General features: G+C 45.4%; 2 protein-coding genes across 2 annotated transcripts; one reads left to right on the top strand and one right to left on the bottom strand.

The window, feature by feature from the left end:
* The first annotated feature begins 37 nt into the window (after nt 1-37).
* TBC1D10B (TBC1 domain family member 10B) lies at nt 38-18,191 on the top strand. Its single transcript, XM_066628954.1, has 9 exons — nt 38-1,032; nt 9,042-9,141; nt 9,267-9,374; nt 9,561-9,667; nt 10,811-10,925; nt 11,562-11,627; nt 13,361-13,550; nt 14,309-14,463; nt 16,114-18,191. The coding sequence occupies exons 1-9, from the start codon at nt 167-169 to the stop codon at nt 16,813-16,815; spliced, it is 2,409 nt and encodes an 802-aa protein (XP_066485051.1). The 5' UTR covers nt 38-166; the 3' UTR covers nt 16,816-18,191.
* Nucleotides 18,192-20,633: 2,442 nt separating this feature from the next.
* Nucleotides 20,634-22,923, bottom strand: LOC136651673 (sesquipedalian-1-like). Its single transcript, XM_066628280.1, has 2 exons — nt 22,817-22,923; nt 20,634-21,392 (listed from the first exon to the last, which is right to left on the bottom strand). Exon 2 carries the CDS (start codon nt 21,378-21,380, stop codon nt 20,751-20,753), a length of 630 nt encoding a protein of 209 aa, XP_066484377.1. The 5' UTR covers nt 21,381-21,392; nt 22,817-22,923; the 3' UTR covers nt 20,634-20,750.
* Between the last annotated feature and the right edge of the window lie 2,799 nt (nt 22,924-25,722).

Genomic DNA, 25,722 nt, shown 5'->3' with positions numbered 1-25,722 from the left:
TGGAGGTGCGCGCGCAGCTCAGGGTGGCTGCCCCTCTTGCTGCTGCCGCTTACACCTAGTCGGGGGGGGAGTGTGAGGCTCTTGGCTTCCCCCCTCCCCGAAGCTCAGGCCTTGGCTGGGCCACAAGGCCGCACCCCCCCACTGGGGGGAGGGGGCCACTGTTGTCATGGAGGCAGCCTCTGGGGAGCCCCCATCAGCCCCTCCTCGGTACAATGCCCCCCACTCTGCCCTCCACGCCCTCAAGGGTCCTGGCCCAGCTCCTGTGGCACCAATGGGGCCTCCAGAAATCGTGTGGGCTTCATGCATGACTACAGCGAACACAGTGGCCGTGGAAGGCATGGGAGCGGCTACACCGACCACCTCGGCAGCAGCTTGTGTTCCCCCAGAAGCAGCACCAAGTGTGATGACCGCAAAGGGGTCTCCTGCAGTCAACGACAATGGAGCCGTGGCCTCGTTTGTGCACGTGGCATCCGATGCTGGAGCCGGAGCCGTGGACACGATTCCCGTGGGAGCCTCAACTTCTGTGGTGACAGTACCTGTGGCAAATTCAGTGGCTTCCGTACCTGCCGCAGCAACAGTCAATGGAACATCAGTGGTGTTGTCCCAGGATGACGGAATGATGTCGCCACCTGTGGCACTGCCTGCAGAGACCATGGTGAAATCCCTTCCGGTTCCACCAGCATCGCCAACGGTGGTAGTTGTGGCGCCCAGCCCGGCGACGCCACCAGAGAGTACTTCACCCACCACTCCAGAAGGTTCAGCGCCTCATGATCTCTCTACTCCACAGCCATTCCAGGACATGGGGTCCCAGTCCAGCCTGGGTATGGCAGCACCCAAGGCCCCTCCAGCTCCTGACACCTTGAGCTACTTGGATTCTGTCAGTCTCATGTCAGGCACCCTAGAGTCACTGACTGGCCCTGGATTTGCTGATGATGCTAGCAGTATGGGTTCTGATTCTGAGATCAATGGAATGCCATATCGTAAGACAGACAAATATGGCTTCATAGGGGGCACCCAGTATTCAGGTACAAAGTAAGTATTGGCACCAAGTTGATAACCTTCTCTTCCTCCACCCCCTCCTTGGGGGAGGGGGGATTCTGTGGTCAAGGTACTATATATTTATCTAGAACAAACTAGCTCAGTGAAGACTCTAGTGTTGGGCAATGCTGCAACTTGAATTAGGATGTTGGAAGTGGAAAACACGACTACCACCAGCCCTAGATTGTGTTCTAGATTATTGGATTGAGGGATGGATGTATTTAATGGAAATCCATAGAGTTGAAAGAGATCCTTGTCCCAAACAACTACCCTTACAGGATGGTCACTACTAAGGAATCATCCAGAGATGCTTGCCCATCCTTCTTGAAAAGTATCACTCTGGTTTGGGTAGTGTCTTCTCACCTGTGACTTCCTGGGAGCTTGTAATGAGTTTTTCCTCTGCTGGTAAGGCTTTAAGGACTAAGGGCCCAATCCTATCCAACTTTCCAGTGCTGGTGCAGTTGCACCAGTGAGGTGTGTGCTGCATCTTGTGGTGGCCCTAACGGCCCTAAGGGCCCAATGCTATCCAATTTTCCAGCACTGGTGCAGCTGCAATGCAGCCCCAAGGTAAGGGAACAAATGTTTCCATACCTTTAGGAGATCTCTTTGCCTGCCTCCCCAACACAGGAAGCAGTGTATACCCCATTGGCACAGCACCACTGGCACTGGAAAATTGGTTAGGATTGGACCCTCAGTTATGAGAATGTTCTTCTTTAGACAAAATCTGACTCTAATTCTGAACCCAGCACTTCACCGTAGTAGGGTGATCTTTAACAATTTGCACACTTCCTCTAATGATCTGACAAAGCGTATTGATCACTTCACTTTGGTATGGAAGGGACAAAAGAATTTGAATGCTTGTGTAATTGTGAAACTTCCTAATAGTATGGAAACTGTTGTAAGGGTCAGTTGGGTACAACTGTTTTGGATTGTTTGTGGACCACAAATGGCTTGACTTCTGAAACCCTAACTAGGCCATAGCTTGATAGTAGAATATGTTTGTAAATAGAAAGTCTTTGGTTGAATCCTTGACATCTCCAATTTAAAAACAAATCAAAACAAACAGAAGTCTATAGTGAAAGGGGTGTGAAAGGCTTTTCTCTGTCTGAAATCTTTGGATCTGTTTGGCCTGAGATTTTTGGAGAATCTCTGCTGGTCTAAAAAGACAGTACTTGTTCAATGGACCAGATGGGTCTGACTATAAGGCAGCTTCATATGTAATTTTTAGCAGTGTTCTCCTGTCATGCTGAATGACTAATTTCTTCATCTAGATATGACTGTGATCTCATCCTGTGTTTATTTCCATAACTATGTTTTTCCTCTTCAGTTTGGATTTTGCCCTTGTTGTTCTGAAACAAGAACTGTCTCTTTGGGTGTGTAATTTCATTGGAAGGGTGCTGGCTGCTGTGTTGTATTACTCATTTTGTCTGGACTTCTGTATTCCTTACATATCAGTCTTTGTCCTAAATATTTTGGAGGTGAATAGGTGGGATTCTGTAGCTTTAACTTTAAAATCAACTGGGGAGGATCTAGACTGTTATAACAATGACTTTTGACCTGAAGAATAGCGTATATACTCTGCACTGCTGTGTCATCAAACTTTATTTATTTTTCACATTTTTATACAATCCTTCCTCCACGGAGTTCAGGGTGATGTACATAGTTCTTCTCCTCCTGTTATCCTCACAACAGCCCTGTATGGTAGGTGAGTCTGAGAGTAGTGACTGGCGCAATGTCACCCAGGAAGCTTCATGGCTGAACAGGGATTTGAACTTGGATCTTCCACTACACCAGGTTTTCTCAGTGTTTGTCCTACACTGTACCACTTTTCATGGCCCACCTATTCAAAGTATCAGCAGAAGTAACTGACAATGTTATCTGGATTGGGAAGCCAGTTGCAATACAACAAACACTGATAAGAGGCTCATGGCAGATCGGAGGGCTTTTTCAAGTGCACCAAAAGTGCACACTGGAGCTCTGCCCACCAAGCCTAGCCTCCTATTCTTGCTTGACACATTGTGTTGCTGGTCTCACTGCCAGGTGGTGGGGGTTTGGGAGTCCCAAGATTACTACCAGACATTACCTCATGTACCACCAGTAGTACAAATACCACTGGTTGAGAAACACTGCACTACACCATCCTGGAAATGTAGGGCCCAATCCTGTCCAATTTTCCAGCACTGGTGCAGCCGCAGTACAGCCCCAAGGTAAGAGAACAAATGTTCCCTTATCTTGAGGAGGCCTCTGTGACTGCCTCCCCACCCCAGGATGCAGCACATGTCCTATTTGCATGGCTGCACTGGAAAATTGGGTAGGATTGCGCCCTTAGTTACCTCCCCTTCTAAATAGTTCCCATTTATTCCATGTATTGGGTGGGGTGGGGCATGGGGGATGAGATGACAAGGGAACTTTCTGTTTTCCAACTGTGGGGCTAGCTAAATATTAGACAAATTCATCCAAGAGCTCTATATCAGTATCTATATCAGTATCTGTTAGCTTGTATAGCCAAGGAAAGCATGCCCAAACTTCCCTTACAATGAAGTGCTATTTGTGGGTACTTGGAAGTGCACCTCACTAGTTTCAGTGCAACGTACTTGTTTGTAAGTATGCTTAGGATTGCTGCTTAAATTTTCCAAGTACTGGGAAGCAATGAAAGGATAAATGGCTTCCTGGTCTCATTTGGAGTTGGGATGAATTGGCCCCTCGTCTTGGCTAGTGCAGCTGCTAATAGTCTCCAGTCTCTCCAGAAATCATGTACAACTTTAGCTACTGAAGCAGCATTATAGGAATGGACTCTTGGCCCCAAGTTGACTTTCTCACATGTGTCTTGGCTGCTTAGCTTGGCAAGCAGTAAACAAAATTCTCAGGTGCAGATTCTCAGGTTTGTAAAGTTCCCACAGCTTGCAATCCATGTGGACTTTGTGTGAGAAGAGATTGCTTGAGGAACTAATTTGTGCAGAGGCTGATAGGTTCTTTGCAATGATTTGTGCCATAGGGGATGATGAAGAGACTGCTGTTGCTTGTGAGTAGCTTTTGAGGTCTGCTAGTAAGGATGTGCCCCTCTCTTTCCTTCTCTTTTCCTGATGCATTCCACACTTTCCTAGCCAGCTGCTTATCCAGGCCCCAACCAGGTGGCTTCAGAGGCGTACCTCTGCCTGACCTGGGAGGCACTTGTCTGTGGCCTTTAGTCAAGCAGTTTAGCCCAGGGTTATGCCTTGTCCTGCATGCCTCAGTTCCTAAGCATGGTAATGTGGGGTTTCACTGACTAGTGAAAGAATAGGGATGGGAATGTGTTTTGAACCACAAGGTTATCCTATGATCCATTATTTCTCAGCCTTACCTACCTCACAGGATTGTTGTGAGGATAAAAGAAGAACATCCTGTGTATGCTTCCCTGAGCTCCTTAGAGGCAGGGCAGTATATAAAGAGGAGAAGGAGTAATAGTACGTCATCTGTTGGTTTTAAAGGAATGGAGGGGACAGATGGAACACCCCATCTCTCCTGTTGGAGTGACCCTCTCAGACACAAGAGGATTATTTTGGATCCTGCATGTAACTGTGTGTGTATGTGTGTATGGAAGGGGTGGGGGAATGTCTGGAAACTGGTGTAGCTGAATTATGATGTGAAGTTGGCTGTCAAATCTGATGTTAGCTGCAGTCATCTCTGAATACCAAGCTTTCATTAAAAAAATTTTTTTTAAAGGTTTACTCATGGCCGAATTTTTCTCCTTTTATGGCATAATACTTAAGAGTTGCCTTGCTGAATCCAATGAGAGGTCCATGGAGTCCAGCACTTTGTTCCCTAAGAGGCTCCAGGGCAGTCCAAGAGCAAAGTGGTGACAGCCAGGTGGCTGCCCTTTTGTTGTTAACTGCTGAGTGGAGGGCTGGTTATTTATTTCTATAGCATCATCTTAGTGATGCTTTATGTGGAGCAGAACAGGACCCTGCCCTGAGGGGCTTACAGTCTAATGGATGGAAGAGAGAAGGGGGGAGGGAGGCAAAGATAAACAGGGGAAGAATATGTGATTGTCTCCGTTGTGCATACTTAAGCACAGTTACAGTAGAGAATGGGGAAGGCGCTGTGCCAAGGGCTTCACAGGAGAGGTGGTTTTAAGAAGGGATTTGGAGACATTGTACAGGTGTGCTGGTGGTAGGGATGAGGTTGCTTCTGAATCTGGAGGTACTGAATACTGTCTCACCTGGAGACTGAATACTGTCTCACCTAATAGACACATTCTTCAGGAATTGGACTGACCCATTTTTGAAGTCACTGGGAAGTGAATAAATAGATGCGACTGGAACAAATCATCCAAATTCTACCCTTTAAGTTAAATGGAAATGGAAAATGAAAACTCAGGTTCAGCAGGCAGGCCTTATTTGTATAACCCATTTCAATCACAGAATGGGCTTTTACTTGCTAGTTGGACAACAAGGGCAAATTCTTGGTGGTTTTGCTCAGTCTGTTGACTGTGAGCTTGTTCATCCGCAGAATATTGGATAGAAGTGGAGTGTGATTGTGCTGGGGATTAGGGGTTTTTGTTTCATCCACCAGAGTGAGGTGGGGCAGAGGGCCCATGGCTTTCTTTGCTTGGGGGCAAAAGCAATTGTTGGACGATTCTTTTTTGCATGTGGATTAGCTGCTATTTCTGCTTGCCCATCTGTATAACCTTCTGTTATCTTTCAGCTGCATATGGAGCTGGATCTGCCAAGGAAAACCAGTTAGGAAAGACAATAAGAATAAAGTCATGTTTGCTAGTAGCCAGTTGGTTTAGACCAGAGGAGGAGGAGGAGGAGGATGTTCTCAGAAGAGCTGGACCAGACATCCAGCATCCTTTGCATTTATGTTAACTTGAGACAGGCTTAGATAGAGGGATCAGGATTCTCGAGTTATTTGGGAGCAATTTTGGATTTTTTGTTACACATTTAGCTTTTTTTCTTGCATTATCACAGTTGCTTAGCGTGGTTTAAGATATGTTTGCTTAATTTACTCTAGCCTGTGAAAGAAACAAAAGTTCTTTCACAGGCTAGAGTAAATTAAGCAAACATACTCTCTTTTTCCCCCCTCCTGGAGGCTGTTTAGTCGGCTTTGAGATGAGGCAGGACTTCTGTATTTTATTGACTGTATTGATATATACAGTAGTCTTTTCAGCCAAGTTGGTTCCCAAAGCAACTTCTAATTAAAATCCATACAAAGGTGCAGTACAGTTAGGAATATATGATGGGGGGGGGGCAGCTTTTTCTGTCCCCTTGGTAAATGGCAATGAGTTCATGTTCTAAGCTTTTTGTCTCCAGAAGGAGTTGCAGATGGACTCAGAGCCACCATGGTGGAGAGGTTATGAATGTGCGAAACGGTGTATCGCCTGCCATTTGTCCACAACAATCTCAAGGGCAAGTCACTTGCAGGGTTTTTCTGAGAATGGCATAAACCCTACACCAGCTCTTGGAAGAACAGAAGAATACAAATATGACTTGGAAATTAGAATCAGACCCAGAGCTCCATCCACTGCAGCACACCATTGTCAGGAACTGAATTGAGGTGAGGTGGCCAGACACTTGGCTTCTCTAGGAGCTGAAGCCAAGCCCAATAACATTGGAAACTCTTAAGGTGCTTGGCAGAGAAGTGGAGCACTGCAAGAGCCCCAGGTGCTGCCTTCCTCCTATAGTCCTGGCTGTAGGAGTCTAGTTACTCTCCTGGCCTCTGTGGCAACCCCCTTTTCCCCTGGCTCTCGCTTCCCTTCCTGGCTTTTCAATTAAAGAAGAAAAAACCCACCACTTCCTGTTTGGCAAGCCACCCTTCCTGTTTCTTGCTGGGTTCTGTGAAAGGGAGCCTTGCCTAGTTTCTTCTATGAGATCACTTTCCTTAAGTCCCCTTGGCTGAACTTGATGGGGGTGGGAAGGGGAGAACATGGCATTAGACCCTTCACATTTTTTTTCCTCACACAAGGCCTAGTTTGGTTTCTCCTGCCTTTCTCCACCATCCACAGTTATGGTACTGCAGAGGGTGCCCTGTGCCACAGTTAGCTGAAGGACTCCCTAATTTCATTCACCTTCGTTCACCTTCTTTGGACATGCTGTGTTGTCTTTTACATAAGAACATAAGAACAGCCCCACTGGATCAGGCCATAGGCCCATCTAGTCCAGCTTCCTGTATCTCACAGCAGCCCACCCAATGCCCCAGGGAGCACAGCAGATAACAAGAGACCTGTATCCTGGTGCCCTCCCTTGCATCTGGCATTCTGACATAGCCTGTATGTTTTGATTTTTTGCCCCAATTTGCATGACTTTACACTTACTTACATTGAAACACATATGCTATTTTGCTGCCCATTCTGCCAGTTTGGAGGGATCCTTCTGGAGCTCCTCACAATCACTTCTGGTCTTCACCACTCGAAAAAGTTTGGTGTCGTCTGCATACTTAGCCACCTCACTGCTCAGCCCTGTCTCCAGGTCATTTATGAAGAGGTTGAAGAGCACCGGTCCCAGGACAAATCCTTGGGGCACACCGCTTTTCACCTCTCTCCATTGTGAAAATTGCCCATTGACACCCACTCTCTGTTTCTTGGTCTTCAACCAGGTCTCAATCCAGGACCTTATATGTACCTAATATGTACCTTAGCCCACCTTCTTTGGACATACTGTGTTGTCTTTTAGAAGCTTGATGCCTTAGAACCGGGCATCCAGTTGTGCATGTGGAGTCATGTTCGCAGTTGGTGAAAGCAGAGGCAGGAATGAGTAGTGAGAAACCACAAAACATTCTGACGCAGGAACTTCTTGGGAACATTATCTCAAGCAGGCTGCAGGCAAAGTGGAAGGATATTACGTTGGTATTTCTCAGTATACTCTTTTCCCATAATTCCCTTGGAGGGTGCAAGGTAAGGGCAGAGAGCCTGGCCAAGGTCTAATCCAGGATTTTTGTGTTCTCTCTCTGTGTCTGTGTCTGTGTAGTGGGGAAGCCCACATGAAGGGAAATTACCATAGCTTGCCATCTCCTTATTATAAAGCAGGAGTCTCCAAACTCCGACCCAGGGGCCAAATGTGGCCCACGGCCAGCCTCTTTCCAGCCCACGGCCAGCCTCTGATCCCCTGAGAGCCTCTGGCCCAGCTGACCACACACAACTAGAGTTGGGCTTTTGGGGAGGGGGAATGGGGGTCCATTTCATTGTGTGCTTTATTTCTTGGGCTGTGTTCATGCTTGGAGAAGTCCTGGACATTTGAGCCCATTCATTTATTGTTTCATCTAAGTTCCATCTCTAATGCATTTATTTAAATTTTATATTTAATTTTTTTTCCGGCCCTCACCACTGTGCCAGGTATTTGATGCAGCCCTTTTGCCAAAAAGTTTAGAAGCCCCTGATATAAAGCAATGTTGAACTAAAAAGAAGGCAGACTGCTATGGCTTCCCTTCATGTGGGCTTCTGTACTAACCATCTGCTCACAGAAATTTTCTGAATTAGACCTTGACCAAACTCTCTGCCCTTGTCTTGCAGGCTCCAAGGGGACTATGGGAAAAGACAATAGTCAAAGGTGCTATATTTGGGGATGGCTGAATACATGCTGGCTTAGAAAGTGTTTGAGAACAGTGTAGACTGGATTGTCTTTCCAACTTTGTGTCTGCGTGTGTGTGTGTGTTGGGGGCATTGCTCAAAGAATGGGAACCTGGAGAGGGAGGGAAAGAAGCTTTTAGGGTGGAGAAGAGCTTGGAACCCACATGTCCCAGTGTCCTCACAATGTCTTGTCTCACAGCATTCTGTATGACTGCGTAACTTCTCTTTCTCAGGAAAAGATTTGCAGTTTTGTTCCTACAGTCAGAGTGTATCAGTGCACAATGTAACTCTTTGTCCGTTCCCATTCAGCATTCCCATGACAGAAGCCACATAAATCATGCAAAATAGATCAGTCTATAAATTATCCAGACTTTTAAAAACACAGGCAGCATTGGGTAGAACTTGTAGCCTTTCCCTTCTTAGCTCAGTATGTGTCTCTTCACGTATTTTCTTTCTGCAGTGCAAGTCCCATTCCTGTGGATGTATGTAGACAACGGGAACTCAAGTGGCTGGACATGTTTTCCCACTGGGACAAATGGCTGTCGCGCAGATTCCAGAAGGTGAGCAAACACCAGTCCCAGACTTCTCTCTACCATATAGAAGATGCTGATTTGTATTTTGCTTGGCTTGCTTACTGCTTTATTTGTATACAACATTCATTAATCATTTCTTCATCTTGTTGAAGGTGAAATTGCGTTGCCGGAAAGGGATTCCCTCTTCCCTCCGTGCCAAAGCATGGCAACTTCTCTCAAACAGCAAGGAGCTTCTGGATCAAAATCTAGGGAAATTTGAGGTATTTCTGAGTGTTTTTCTGGGCTCCTGTACTGTGAAGGGAGAGAACTTAGCTGGGAGAGGAAGATGCCAATCCTGCCAGGTGCTGGACTAGATGGATCCTTGATCTGATCAAGCAGATCAGATCGTGTTGTCAGATCAGTCTTCTTATGTTCTCAGCTTTTTCCTCTTTGGTTGCCTATCTTAGGAACTGGAGCGTCAGCCTGGAGACCCCAAGTGGCTTGACGTGATTGAGAAAGACCTACACCGGCAGTTCCCATTCCATGAGATGTTTTCTGCTCGGGGAGGCCATGGGTGAGAGAAGGGAAGTGGGATGGGCTGATTTTGCTATGGTGAGCTAGAAATAGCATCATCTTGGATTGCCCTGTGTTCTAGATGAGCCTTCCTCCACCTCAACAGACCACTTATAAGCAATGGTTCCCAAACTGTGAGCCGTGGCTCCCCAGAGAGCTGCGGAAACCAGCCAGGGGAGCCATGGAATCTTCACGAAAAACCCACTGCCCTATACAATGTATAGCAGTGGTTTCCAAATTGGGTTGAGACTCACTGGTAGGTTGCGACCTCATTTTTGGTGGCTCACCAAAGGCTGATGGAAAGTTCAGATAACTAATTGTCTCAAGCCCTGAGGTTATTCCAAAATTAGATACTGCTGCTAATTACCCTGCAAAGAGCTCAGCTCCTGCAGTTTGCAAGATAGCTGCTGCCCTGCAAGGAACTGAGCTCCTGCAGTTTGCAAGCATGTGTAAATATAGGGAGATAAATGTTTGAGGGTCTTCTATTATAAATAAATATTTCTTTCTAAATACCCTTTTTTAAAAAGTCTGGTAAACCTGGGTGGGTCCCAGTAGAGTGTCATTTAAGAAGTGTGTCCTGGTACTAAAAAGTTTGGGAACCACTGATGTATAGGATTGTAGCTCTATTAGGGTGCCGCAGCCAGTGGCCCAGTAGGTCAAGGGAGCCGCCAGTCAAAAAAGGTTGGGAGCCACTGGCTTAACAGGTATACTGCTTGACACCTTCAGGCATTCCTTCATCACCTGCCTGTCCAGCTCCTCCCACCTTTCACTGCTGTAGCTTGTACACCTCTAATTCCCCACACCACGTCATCCTTAACCTCAGGTACCTGAACCCACAATAAAAAAGTACTCATGACTCCTCCTGCCCTCCCAGTCTCACTTTCAGAAATCCAAAAGGTATCATGGTCTGTGATTTGGAAAATCCTAAGCCTTGACTGTTCTATACACCCTTAGCGATAAAACACAGTAATAAAGCAGGCTGCGTAACTCTGCTCAGGGAACCAGGTGATCTTGGTTTGAAATAGAGTCCTCTGGAGACCAAAGTACTGCTTACATCTTCCAGTGCTTCCTAGTCCCAATGTGGGTTGATTGTCATCTATACCCCCCCTCCAAAGGCTGGGTTCCCAATCATTTTCTCTCATAGGCAGCAGGACCTCTACCGCATCCTGAAAGCTTACACCATCTACCGGCCAGAAGAAGGGTACTGCCAAGCTCAGGCACCTGTTGCTGCAGTTTTGTTGATGCACATGCCTGCAGAGGTAAGGAGTTGTTTCATTGTACTGGAGAGTGGAGAGAAGCATGGTGAAATGTCTGAGAACATGGGTTTTGTTTTTCCTTTTAAAGTGATGTGGAGGTGGTGTGGATGGGTGCTGTGAAGAGCCAGCAAACATCAACATTGGGAAGGACCCAATGTGAGTTGCATGGGAACCCTTTAAATGTGAAACTCTTGGGGTCTCATTGATGACAAGGATGGCCTTCCTTGCACCATTGACCCCTAACCTGCTGAGCCCCTGCCACTTGAAGCTCTCCTTTGTGTTTCCAGAGTCCTGGCACCCTTCCCTATTGTTCCCAATAGTTGAGGCTGGCACACCAATGTCATTATGCAGGGGCAGTGTTAATGTCAGTTCCTATTTAAACCATCCAAGTGAGATTCACAGCTGTTTATAGTGACCGTTTGTGTCCACATCTTCTGCTTTTTCTTTTCTGAACATCTTCACTTGGATGGACCTGCACAGTGTCTGGAGGACATGTGGTGACCTGGGAAAGCTAGCCCTTCTGAATTGAATTGCACTGGCTTCTTGCATTTGTGGGAAGCAAGCCAGGATTCTTGGAGGAAAATTGAACTGTCAGGATGGTCAGTGCTAAGAAGTTTCCTTTTCTGTTTCTCTTCCTAGCAAGCTTTTTGGTGCCTTGTACAGATCTGTGAGAAATACCTCCCTGGCTACTATAGTGCTGGACTGGTGAGTTTGGCTGCATTCCCATGAGCAAAATCACTTGTCATCTGGTATTTCTCTGAAGGGGTAATTTGCAAGGAAATGCCATCCCTTATGAACAGGAGTTCTCCTGCTTCTTCCTTACAAGGAGGACGGCACTGAGTGAAGGCACATGAGGCTATCCCAGGATCTTGCTGTGCTCTGCTTTCTAGAGAGGAATGAGTACTTCTGGAGGGCCTCCAGGAAAGGGCAGGGAGGCCCATCCTCTTGAAATTTTCTCCAGCAGGAGCAGGAACTCTTTAAAGGGGGATACAGTATACACTAAATGTTGCCTGACTTTCATTTCCCTGTTGGAGCCCAATTCATGTGACTGGTTTTCTTAAGTTTTGTTTTCCATCTGTTTCACTTCTCTCACCTCCGCCTAAATCAAAATGAAATTTGCCCCCCCATAACTGCTCTATAGATTAAGTTCACCATGTGCTCAGGTGGTTGGCCCACCTGTCTGAGTTTTTTAAATGTCTTTTTGTTTTGTTATGTAGCTGATGATGGACAAAGGTTTCCTTCCACATACTCCTGGCTTCCAGAGATGACTTGGTTTGAAATGAGAGATGCAACTTTTTTGATTGACTATCTAGATCAGGGGTCTTTAAACTTTTCGGCCAAAGGGCCGCATTAAATATCTGGCACGGTGTCGAGGGCCAGAAAAAAAAATTAAATATAAAATTTAAATAAACACGTTAGAGGTGGAACTTAGATGAATGAATGGGCTCAAATGTCCAGGATTTCTCCAAGCACCAACATAGCCTAGGAAATAAAGCACACAAAGCACAACTCTGGTTCTGTTTGGTCGACTGGGTCAGAAGCTCTCGGGGGATCAGAGGCTGGCCGTGGGCTGAATAGAGGCTCTTCGCGGGCCACATCTGGCCCCTGGGCTGGGGTTTGGAGACCCCTGATCTAGATTGACTGAAACTGTGCTCCAATTATTCAGGCAGCAGACTCTTTTAAACAATTGTTTTATGTACAAAGGGTTAGAAAAATTTCCCTGCTTTAGGAGAGGCCATTCCCCTTCTTGCCTACATCTAAGGAGATACTTATTCAAGTGCAGTTTTAATTGATCAAGCAAGGTATTCTCTTGATCAGCAAAAGTTTCTCTAACAAAGTGAGAACTCTGTTTGAAAATGTTCGAGAGAATAGGCTCAGAGGGAGTGAGGTGAAAATGTTAAGTGTTACTTTGATTTACCTGTCATATGAATTGGGGAGTTTGAAAAGGGGAGGTGGCTGGCAACTTGTTTCCCCTGAGGGCCTGGTTGTGCTTTTTGCTGGACAAATACTCTGTGCCTTAAAGAGCTGCGGAGCTGGCAGAAATTACCAGATGCAGCTTCTCCCACTTACATACTGGGAAAAGTTTTTTCTCTGATTTTCTGTCTTTCACACAGTGGTTAAAGTCACAGAGCTTCTGTACATAAAAAGACAGCAGCCTCTTAGATTTGTGGAGCTTCAAATTGTGCTCCTTGACACCATTTCAGGCCTGCAGAATTTCTGCCTCTCTCCTCATATCTTCCTTTGCAACTTGCAGAGGTTTCAGTTGGCTGCAGTGGAACCAGGCTTGCCGTGTCTGCTCTTTATTTTTGGGTGCACTTTTTGATCCTTGGCACCTCTATTCTTAGCACTAAAGGGCAGAAGATGGAAGCATTTGGGGGGGATGGGTTGCCATTTTCAGTTTCCCTGAAGTCCCCTCATCTCAGATGTATCTTGTGCAGGAGGCAATTCAGCTGGACGGGGAGATCTTCTTCGCCCTGTTACGTCGGGCATCCCCTATTGCCTACCGCCACCTAAAGCGATACAAGGTCGACCCCATCTTGTACATGACGGAGTGGTTTATGTGCATCTTTTCTCGAACCTTGCCCTGGTGCTCCGTGTTGCGTGTTTGGGACATGTTCTTCTGTGAAGGTGAGACTCATCCTTGGGTCCCCATTTGCCAAGCCTTATGTATCTTGTTACTTAGTATTTGTTCTCTCTCTTCCACTGATTCCATTGAAGGAAAGTGACCTCTACAAATGCTGAAGAACTACAGTGAATCTTCACTTCCTGCTAGGAATCAGATTTCTTTTGCTGAACAGCCCTTCTGTCCCAGGACAGAAGGAAAATTCCTAAGCCACTGGGAACATGGTTGCCAAACTTTTGGTTGCAATCATGAGGGCTGGAAGCTTATTCAATAAACACCCCCAAAAAGGGAGATTGTAAGCTAAGATTCTTATGATGCCAAGTCTACTCTTGTGTGATTACTTCAAAGTGGTATGATCACTTTGTTATTTTATTAAAATTAAAGGAGGAGCACGGTACTCATTTTTTTACAATTATTCATGTTGTGGAGAAAGTACACGAAGCAATTTTTCCTTTCTCATAATACTAGAATTTGGGAGGGTCACCCAGTGAAATGATAGGTAATAGATTTTAGGACAGACAAAATAAAGTGGTTCTTTACACAACACATAGCCAATAGGGCTGGCCTTATGTTCCTGTGATATGCAGCTCTGGGTCTACTTTATCTGTTCCTCTTGCCAAATCTCCAAGTACCACTTCCCTCCACCTGTATGTTCCCCTATTTCTCTATTTGTTTCATGTCATTTTGGACCCCTGTGTTGGATATGATGTGTATGATCCCCTCTCTCTTGACCTCTGATTCACCACACATTACCTACATGCAGGTGTGAAGATTATCTTCAGGGTGGGCTTGGTGCTGCTGCGAAATACTCTGGGCTCTGTGGACAAGCTGCGCTCGTGCCAGGGCATGTACGAGACAATGGAGAAGCTGCGAAATCTCCCTGTTCAGGCCATGCAAGAGGACAGCCTGGTCCTAGAGGTGAGACTTGCTGTGCCAAGCCAAGATGAACAGTCTTGGATCTGGAGGTGTGAAACATGGGTTTGGTGCTGAGGAGAAGCTGTTGCAAGATGGCAATAACACAGAAAGTGAGATAGGACAGAACTAAAGATATATCGATAATGCAAGAAACATCAGATTTAAATACAGGTTGCCCTGCATTCTTGAAGGAATTCCAACCATTTCAGTTTTGATTAAAAATGTTTCATGACAAATTATTACCCAGGTTCTAAGTCAACTATGGATTTTGCGAATATGTTTTAAAACTTTTTTCATCAACCAAGATAACTAAAAGTTTATGGAGTGTTTTATCTTGAAGGAAAGCTTTGAATTTCAAGTTTTTTTTTCTTTACCATGTATTAGATTTTGCATTTGCACAGTAAGCAGACACCCATGTGAAAAAGCCAGCAACGTGGTTTACTCTATTAGATTTAGACCCAGCCTGATCCAAAGAGACCATTAGCCCCATTCCAAAGAAGTTAAAACTCATCCTTTCTCCAAAAACTGTTGCAACCATTGTTACTGAAATTTAAGTATTAAAAGAGTGCAGTTCTAAGCATGCTTACTTGAAAGTAAGATGCTCTGTTAAACAGTTCTACTCCCATAGGTATGCCTTCCCTTCGTTTCAGGCCAGACAAAAGAAAGTACTTCACCCAATCCGTAACTAATCAGTAGAATTCACTCCCACATGATGTGCGGGGTACCAGCTTAAAGGGCTTTTAAATCGGAATTAGACACATTAGTGGAGGAGAGGTCTGTCCATGCCTTTTGTTCATGATAGTGAATTAGAACCTCTGTGTTCCTAGGCAGTGCATCTCAGAATAAAAATTGCTGGGGAGGATAAGCAAGGTAGGAAGGCTGCTACCAACTTGTGGGTCTTCTCAGAGGCATTTGGAGGGTCATTGAAAGAAACGGGGCTGAAAGAGCTGGGCCTTTGATGTGATCCAGCAGGGCAATTCTCATCTTACCTCATTTCCCCAAACGGAGAGGGGGAAGGTTGCTTTAAAAGAACTGCCAACCTCAGACTACACAAGGCATGGGGTTCTGTGGTTTTTTTTCCTTCTCCTTTTTTCCCTTTTAATAAATAGAACCCAAATCAGCTTGGGCAGACTGTGAGTCAGAGTAGAGGAAGGGTTGGCAGAGAGATCCTGCTTCAGTTTTTCACCTCCTTGTGTTTCAGTACAAAATCACTGCTGTTAAAAAATCACCTGCCCAAATGGTTTTTTCACTTGCCTGTGAAAAGACTTTGAAAAATGTTTTCCTCCTCTGGGCAAAGAAGCAGCTTAGGGGAGGGTGACTTTACAGTGCAACAGCACTAGAGTGGAAAGAGTTAAGCAGCTTCCCACCCTTCCTGTCCTCAAACTTGGAACCTGCCCAGATGGATTTTCAGTTCAGAAACAATACCCCTGGGGGAGAAAACAAAAAAATCTAGATGTGATTTTGAACTGCAGCTGTCATGTGGGCTTGTGCAGAAGAGAGGCACTGGCCTTGTTTTGAGTGACAGGTCTCCCAGTGTGTCTATGGGTGTTGGTGTGCAAGAGGGTTTTCAGTAGGTGGTGGGCTGTGGTGCTTCGTAACACATGCCATGTGCCCATTCCTCTTGTCCCTGCTTTTCTCTCCCACCTTGTTCAGGTCATAAATATCCCAGTGACTGAAGCACTCATAGAGCGAGAGAATGCCACCCAACTGAAGAAGTGGCGAGAGACACGGGGCGAGCTCCAATACAAGCCCTCCCGCCGACTGCATGGCTCGCGAGCCATCCGCGAGGAGTGTCACCGCATGAACCCGCCCCTGACTGCCAGCGCCAGTCTCTTAAGCCTCACAGGCCTGAAGCAGAGGGTCACTCACAGCAGCACAAGTGGCCTGTCCTTCTCCCCAGCACACTCCGCTGGTGCCCTGGCTGTGTCCGTTGCCCCCCCTCCAGTCCCTCCAGCTGCCCAGAGTCAGGTGGTGGTCTCTGAAGGCCTCCACCCAGCTTTACCCTCCCCCACTGGGAACAACATGCCTCTGGGAGGTTTCAAGAAAACCACTGGCAGCAGCAAGGAAGAGAAACGGAAAGAGAAGGAACGTGAAAAGCAAGAGAGGCAGGAGAAGGAGAGGCAGAAGCAGGAAAAAGAGCGGGAGAAGAAGCTGCAGAAGGAGCGGGAGAAGCAGGAAAAGGAGAGGGAAAAGAAGCAGCAGAAGGAACGATCCAAAGAGGAAGCTAAGCTGAAGAAAGAGAGGAAGTTGTCGCTGAGGAAAAAGGAACCCAAATCAGCCCCCCTACCACCCTCTGAGGACGGGAAAGATGGGGAAGCAACAGGGGCATCAGTGCTACAAGACACATACTTTTGAGTAGGGATAGGGGGCAGCACAAGCCCCAATAACTTCCTTTCTTCAGCCAAGGACCAATTTGGTGGCCACCACCAGGGACTTTTGTTATGGTAGGGGGACCCAGAGAACAGGTGGAGGTGTGCCAAGTTGCTGTGCACTGAACCACTCTAGTTCGGGCCACAGTGGACTAGAGGGGATCTTTAACTTGTGTCCATGTTCTTACCTCCCTTTTGTGTGCCTGATTTGAGGTGAATTTGACCTTCTTCCCTTCCTCCCTTGATGAACAGGGCCAAAATAAGATGGCCACTGTGCTCTGTGTGGCTTCAGAAGATGGCTGCCCCGCTGCAAATTTCACCAGCCCAACAAGTGCAGTTGTGAGCATACATACACTTGCCCCACCCTTTCCCAAGCTTGGAGTCTTAACTAAGGAGGTAATTGTATTATTAATAATAACTCCCACTTCCCCCTCTTGAGTACTGTACATAAAACACCCTCTCCTTAAGATATTTAACCACTTTAGGCTGCATATGTCCTCTTCCAGACCTCCAAGAGCGAGGTCTGGTCTTTTCTACTTTGCCCTCCAAAATATTAAGCAAGCTCTTCTTTCATCAGGGGTTCAGCGTGGCCCTCTTAACACTGCTGTGTCTTCCCCTGTTCTATTCCAAACCTGACAGACTTTAAAGAGGCTTATAAGAGAAGTCCCCTCTAGCCTACCCCGTCATGCATGGTAATAGAGGCTAGGATGTCTGATAGAAGTTCTGTACTTTGAGAGCTACATGACAGGCAGAAATTCAACAAGGATGGGCTTCTCCCAGCGTGTATACCCACCAAAGGGATGCACTGGGCCTGTCATTTCTGCCTGTTGTGCAGCTGTTGGAAACAGGACTCTCTGTCTTGGTGGGTGGTGGTAACCCTGTTGCCTAAGGCTCACCCATTCAGGAGCTTCTAAAACCACATCTCTACAGAGGTTTCTTAGTTATCTGAAAAAAAAGCAATTTATAATTAAGAATCTTGACAGCCATTCCTGAGTGGGGGAAAGAGAAGAAATTGCTCCTGTAGTTACTTGGAAAGGGTTTTGTTTTACAAATACCCCATGTTGATAAGCAGTCAAGGGAGTTTTCTGTTTTTCAATAAGGAGGAGGAAAAGAGATCCTGTTTGCCATCTTTGAAAATTGCCTTCTGGGATACACATTTCTGAAGGTTTTCTCAGGCAAGGAAACCTTGCTTGGCCATTCACTGCTTGCAGAGAAAGAGAAGCCACCAAGTTCCTTGGGAGCTTCTGCCACCCAGGGGACGTTTTTGCAAAGTGTTTCTTCACAAACACCAGCGCTCGTATTCTGTGACAATTCTCACTATTTGGAAATCATTGTCTGGTTACAAAGAATATGTCGAGCTATTTTTGTCCATTTTTTTTTCAATGAAAAGCCATAATTCCACTACAAATTTAAACAGGTTGAAAATTTAACTATCATGGCTTCACTCAGAGGATCCTTGGAATTTGTATCTTGAGAAGATACTGAGAATACTCTCTTCTGTAAGAGCCTCACAGTTCTCTTCATAGAGCTTCTGAACTGGCAGCCATGACAAACAGGTTTCAAAATGGCTTTTGTTTAGTAATTCCCAAATTGGTGGGTCATGACCCACCAACCAGGGAAGCACTTGTCCCTGGCCTTTTAAGGAGTGGGGCAGGGGGATGGCAGCAACGTGATTCGCACGTTGGCGCTGCTGCCAGAAACAGAACAGTTTTTTTAACTTACCAAATCCAGCACTTGCCTTAGGGGGTAGGGGATCCTTGCAAATGCCCCTGCAGGGCTCCCCAAACCTCAGAATGAGTAAAAAATTGTGATTGGAAACCACTTCTGGTTTTTGATTGTGCAGCTGGAAGTGGGTTTCAATTGTGATTTTTACGCATTCTAAGGCTTGGGGAGTCCTGCAGAGGCATCCATGGGGCTCCCCCACCAGCTGGAGGCTGGTACTGGGTTAAGTGAGTAAAAATAACCTGTTCCTGGCACCAGCGCAATCCTGGGGATTGCATTGCTGCCATCCTCCTGCCCCCATGAAGACGCAGGTGGTTCCCAACTTCTGAGCAGAAGTTTGGGAATCACAGCTTTAGTTTATAGTGTAGTTATGCCCAAATGGTACATGCCTTATTCCCTTCTCCCTCAGTGAAAAGTAAACAGGTCCCTTTAAAATAACTGGAATGTATTTTCTCTTCCTCTGTGGTACAGTTGACCACAAAGTAGCATCATGTTTCCCCCCTTTTTCCTATTATGTTTTCAGACTCTGGTATTTGCTACCTAGGCCTTTGACAGTTGCCAGTTGCCTATCAGATTCCTGCGCAATCTAGAGGAGCCTGGGATGCTAGCAGTATTGGTATGCTACTTTAGGAATCCTGTGGGAAGAGAGGTTTTGGGGAGACTAAGCTCTTGCTGTCTGTCTTGCAGGTCAGACTAGGCTAGAACCAAGTGGGGACTTGGGTTCCCTCTCTTGACTCTCTTGCCCCTTCTGCTTTCACATTCCATTGAGTTGTTTTTCTCCTCTTCGTATTCTCTGCAGTTGGGAATAGTTTGGAATCATGAACCTGTTTCAGAATTTTGCTTCCCAGGATTCATCTGCCGCAAATAGTGGCTTCTCCTAGAGTTCACAATCCCACCCAGCAAAAAAAGCAAACAAACTCCATTAGCCCATCCTTGTCTCTGTACATAACCTTTCTCTATAACACATATATTATATATATGTTTCAGTATTGTAATTATGTATACAGATACTTGGGATTTTTTTTTTTTTGCCCTGTGCTTTTATTTAATGGGACAGACACTGGAAATTAGGAATTCACCAATTCTCTCCTTGCCTTTTTAATTTTTTTTTCACCTATCTAATTAGGAAGAGCAGAAAATTCAGAAGTTTACAGCTGACATCTTCTTACTGTCCTCTTGTTCATTTTTTTTTGTCGTTTGTGCCTCGTTCTTACTGGATTTTTTCCCCATTGCTTTGTTTAATAATGTTAACAGACAAAACTCAAGTTCATTAAGTGTATTCACTAATTGAGGTGGGTTCGGGTGTCTTGACGGGTGCTGAGGTAGCCACTTCAGGGGGGAGGAGGGAATGCTATCTCCTCAAGGGTATGCTTAGGTAGAGAGACTTTTCTTAATTGGTTTGGATAGTTTCGTGCATTACAAAGCATGGGTGATCAATGGGATTGTTTTATTTACTAGGTCTGGCATAGTGGTTCATATTTATTCGTAAAACTTACATTCTACCCTTCCTCTAACAAGCTCGTGTTTGTATACATACCCAGGAGTTGCCACCTTTTATCCTCACAGCCATAGGTTGAGCTGAATGTGTCTGACTGGCCCAAGGTCAGTTTGAGCATCATGGCCAAGTAGGATATGAACCCAGGTCTTCTCAGTCCTATTCTGACAACAGTCTGGCACACTCCTACTTCTTGAGTTGTGCATTATTGATTTTCCACCCAGTGTATTAAGTGAATCTAAGCATAAGAGAGCATAAATAAGAATGCATGAAATTTAGGTTGGAAATCTGGTTGTGACTTTAAATCGGATGCTTCATGAAACCATTGTTGAGAAACAAGGCCCTGCTTTTGATTTTGAAGGGGAGCTCGTTAATTGCAGGAGGAGGGATTTTACAGTGATGTGTTGGGAGCAAGGAGGAACACTGTAAGCATGACTCCTTAAAAGTGTCCCTTGGCTAGGAGACGGAACAGAGGTCCCTTCCTTTCTCATAGGGCTGTGCCTCTTGCTGATACGCAGGTGAACAAAGAATTATCAGAGGGTATCTTTTTTTACATATAAATTTATTCACCTTTAAAAAAGGCCAATATCAACATGTGTCTGATTTGACAGATGCTCACCAGATATCTTCATCAGAAAGTCATGCTTGGCCCTCCAAATGCTTGCTATTCCCCAAACTTCATATAGATTCTTACTCCCCATGAGTTACTTGGCGTGGTTCTCCCCCAAATCTATCAAATTCTCTCCCTCTGGTTGCTTCTTTCCTTTTCTCTCCTCCAACCACAGATACCTTAGCCTCACAATGTCCTCTCCAAATTTCTGATGGAGCTGTGGGAAATCCATGTTTAGGAATTCCCTTTCTTCTGCTGATCTTGGATAGGGTGTCTTGAAGTCTGTTGCAGAGCATCCCTCCACTTTAGGAAGCTGCTGGCTCTTCAGTTCCTGAAATTGCCCCTTCAGCTCAGTAGCCAAGGCCCGGAGGTTTTCAAACCCTGCCGTAGTGAGAGCACGCACCCAACTTTCCATGGTTTCTTGATTGTCTGCTGCCATCTTGTAGGACCGGCTACCAGGTAAACCATAAGGGTAGGAAATTTCAAAGGTGTATGGTTCTGAGGCAGATTCCTGCAGCTCCACAGTACAGCCTTCCAGGATGATGAGCCTAAGGGGCTCACGGTCTCCATATCGCTCCCGGTAGAAGAGAAGGTTGCCCCGGAGCTCACACCAACATGGCTGGTAGGAAGCGGTGCGGCTACTCTTCTTATAGAGTAATCCCTGCCGGTCTGGGGGATATTCCAGGTGGGAAGAGACAAGAGCACTGGAGATGTGTAGTTTCATGGTGGCTGGGCCCTGTCATTGGGGAGGAGAGGATGATGGAAGAGTGGAGTGAGTGGAGTATACCTGCATATGTGGAAGGAAACTGCAGAATAGAATGAGAAAAAGGAAGATTTGAGGGATCAGAAAAGAAAGGACAAACACTGTGTAGAATAGAGTGGATTGCAGTCCTATACACCTAAACTTGGATTTACCATTGCCCTGGATGAGTCTAATGCACAGAATTGGGCTGTGGGGGGGGGGTGTGATTGAGAAATATGTGTGTGAGAGAATGCAAGGATCATTAGCCCATTTCTGCCCAGCCCACAGGTGTACACATTTGATCCCTGTTGTGTATATGTAATGTTGGGCAGGAATTTAAGAGTAAAGCAAGTAACTTTCTGAGGGAGACAAGGTTCTGAAGGATTTATTTATTTTTTTATTTAGTGTATGGCTTATATATCAATTAGACTAGATCAAATGTCAATGTCCAGTTCATCCAGCCATTCAGGAACAGAGTTACCTTCATTGAAAAAGTCAGACCATGGGCCAGTATACGCCCTCTGTTTGCAGCCAGACACAGGAAGGATCTGAAGGATGAAAGTGGGGAAAAGGGATGCAGTGAAAGAAGGGGGCCACATACTAGCAGGACAGCTTCATCTGCTGCTCATCTAAATCTGATACCTAGTCAGATATTTACTATCATGGTCAGATGCCAGGGCTTGAACTTGAAGCCTCCTGCATACAAAGCATGTGTTACCTATAGCTGCTCTTTGAAGGAAGGAGGGAGAACATCAAATTAATAATCGGGGATTTAAACCAGAGCGAAGGAAGCAGCTGCAAAGAAACAGGATGCAAAACTGGAGACTGAGTAAAGAAATACAGGAACAAGTTGTGGTACACAAGCATGAACAACGCTAGCGGTGCAATGCTGTACAGTGCGTATCTACTAAGAAGTAAGCCCTACAGAGTTTGATAGGGACTGATTCCCAGCTTAAACATGTCTAGGATTGCAGTCTTAAGGCAATGAAAATAAAATGCTAAAGCGTAAAAGGTTATAATGAAAGGAAGATAAATAACTGAAGAGTGAAAAAGTGAAGGGCAGAGGAAAATATGGAAGGATGAGAGGATTTTTTAAAAGTGGAGAAAGGCGTGCAGAAGAGTGAAACAGACCCCAGAAATGGGGTCAGCGAGGCAGGAAGAAATGACCAGCCCTAGGGAAGCACAGTGGGGGCAGGGGAAATTTCTCTCCTTGAAAGTGCTTACCTGGCAAATAGGTAAGATACTCTGGGAGGAAATGCACCTTGCCAGAGTCCCAGGCAAGCCCAGGTATGCTGCCAGAAGAGGATGCAGCTCCCTTACCTGGGGTGGCCAAAGCATGAGCTGCTCACATTGGAGGTTTCCTTCTCTCTCCCAGAGCAATGGATTCTCAGCAGAGAAGGGGCGGGGCTAGAGCTCACCTGGTTTCCTCCATCCAGGTACACTCACTCCAAAGTCCCTGGATCCCACGTTCCAGGAAGGAGAGAGATTCAAGTTTCCTGTGACAGCAGGAGCACACTTGCCTTGCTCTCCTCGAGCAGGAAGAGCAAACAGCACCAAAGAGGAACCCAGACCTCCACAATGAGCACAGGAACTTAAACCACAAGCCTTACTCTCTCTCTGGTCCTAAAGGGACTCTGGTTAAGGGGAGAGCATGTTGGTCATGGGGAACAAGCTGAAGCAGGGCTTGGAGAGGTCTGAGCAAAAGGTGCAACAGTTCCCCAGCAATGTCCCATTGTCCTGAGCTGGCTTCTATTTTCTGCCTCCCCCATCATATTTCAGGAGAACACATAGAAAATACCCCCCCCCCACACACACACACAGCCTATATTAGTACAGGCACCTCAGCTTCAAAGGACATATTAGTGTCAGGTACTAAACAGTGTAGTGAGCATTCTCCAACTGCTTGACAGGCAGATGATCAACAGGTGCACCCTCTGCTTTGGGGGTCCATCTGTTGTACGTATATAGCTGGATCTGCAGCTGTTAAAGGCATAGAACCTGTTAGACTGGGAAATGGAGCAACCCTATGAACAAGCCAAGTGGGAGGTTTGAGGGAGGGGTTAAGAAGACACAGGTAGTAGTTCTTAAACTGAGAAAAGTGGCCCTGGCACACACGGGACACTTGTGCTCCCTGGGGCATTTGGTGGGCCACTGTGAGATACAGGAAGCTGGACTAGATGGTCCTATGACCTGATCCAGCAGGGCTCTTCTTATGGAAGGGTAGGATGACATTCTAGGGACAGAGAAGATTTTGAGATGGTGAATACTACCCCACATCAACAAAGAGCCAGGTGGATTGAATGCCCCCAGACAGAGGCTCTCCAGTGATCCAGAGGCTTCTCCAGTGAACTTATGGGTGGCTCTATCCCCATTGCTTCATCAACTTAGATTGCTCAATTAGGGAGGAGGTCAGAAGATGCCCTGTTCTATTCCTTTTCTGGTCTCTGTGTCTGTTTTTAATTACCACAGCCTGGGTGGTGACAAGGTTTATACCACAATAAAACTGTTAGAAAAAAATTGTGCTGCCTTTTTTTTTTTTTTTTTTGGCTGCAACTGCCTGACACAGCCATGCACCTCCCTGAGTGTTTAGGTTAGTTTCAAGATCCATATGCAGCAAGCTGCAGGAGAATCTCTTCATGCTGATACAAATAATTAGGACTGGGTGGCAAAGGGCCAACTGGCAATGAAATCAGACAAAGGTTCATCTAGTCTAACTTCCTACAAGCCCAACCAGGTGCTTCCAAAGAAGCAGGGCATGAAAACAGTAGCTTTCTTGTATGTCCTTGTAGCAAACACAGGCTGTAATCCTATCCACATTTACCTGGGAGTAAGCTTGGCTGAGTACAATGGGACTTACTTCTGAGTAGAAATGCATAGGATTGGGGTGACTGTCTGATCATGGAGGTTCCAGTTAGTTCAGAATGACCAGTAGCCCCTGATTGAACTTTCCTTCATGAATTTCCCTTTCCCCCCTTTTAAATCTCTTCAAACCTTAACCAGTGGCCCACACCACATCCTGTGTTAGCGAATGAATGAATGTGTGGAAACTTTTGGGGGGGGGGGAATGGACTGCAACAAGTTTTAGAAACAGTGGGCTGAGGGATAATAATACTTGTTAGCTGAAGAGGTTTGAAAGATATAAATATAATATATCATTGTTGGCATCCTTCAGTCTCGGAAGACTATGGTGTCACGCTCTGAATGGTGGTTCTGGAACAGAGTGTCCTCTCCAGTGCGTGAAGCCTGGGTAAAGTAGGTATGGAGGATAGGCTGTTACCCATGCAGCAAATCCCCCCTCTCCATGTCGCTGAAATGATCCAATGGAAAGGCAGAGGCCAATACAGTTGGTTCCAGCGGCGTCGCCGGAGTTGCCAGAACGTGACTCTGTTCAGCCACAAACTGCCTCAGGGACTCCGACTCCGGATTTTGCCTTGAGGTTGACTCCTGAAGCCTTTTCCATAACTGGATGTAGCCACAAGGCAGTGGAGGTTTGGGATCAGAGTTTTCCTTCTCTCAGATGAGCTGCCTTCCCAGGCTAACGAGTCCCATCTACCCGGTGGCTGTTCAGTCGCCTCTTATGACAAGTACAGCCAAACTGAGGGCCTATTCTTATCCACAGCCCCCAGGGGATATATAATATATAAAGATGTGTATTTTATATATATATAAAATTTTATATATAAAATATATAAAGATAGAAAAATATGTAAAAATAAATATATCCTATATATAAATATACATACATTATATATATAAATATTATGTAATGCATATAAAATATAAAAATATAAATACAATATATAAAGATATAAATATAAAACATATAAATATTATACAAAGATTTATTTTATATATAAAATGGAAAATAAGAAAAATACATATAATATATACATTCTACATATAATGTAAAAATATACATTATATATAAAATATAAAAATATATAATGCATATAAAAATATACATTATATATAATATACATTATGTTATACTATATACATACTATATATATATATATATATATATATATATATATATATATATATATATACACACACACACACACACACTATAATTATAATATAAAATATGCAGATATATATTTTAAATATAAACATTTCATGTAAAATATATAAAGATACGTATAATAAAACAGAAGAATATTTTCCACCCTTGTGCCTACAGTGCTGGGGGGGAGGCAGAGCCTCTGGCTCTGCCCACAGTTCTCCCCACTGTGCTAACCAGTGGCAGTGAAGCCAGGCTTGCCAGGAGTTGACGTCACTTCCGGCGCGTGCGGGCACGGCCTCTGCTGCCCGCCTGCAGTCA

This window comes from Tiliqua scincoides, chromosome 5 (assembly GCF_035046505.1).
Source record: "Tiliqua scincoides isolate rTilSci1 chromosome 5, rTilSci1.hap2, whole genome shotgun sequence".
Lineage (NCBI taxonomy): Eukaryota > Metazoa > Chordata > Lepidosauria > Squamata > Scincidae > Tiliqua > Tiliqua scincoides.
The sequence above is the reverse complement of the archived record's forward strand: the minus strand, read 5'-3'. Positions and strand labels throughout refer to the sequence as shown.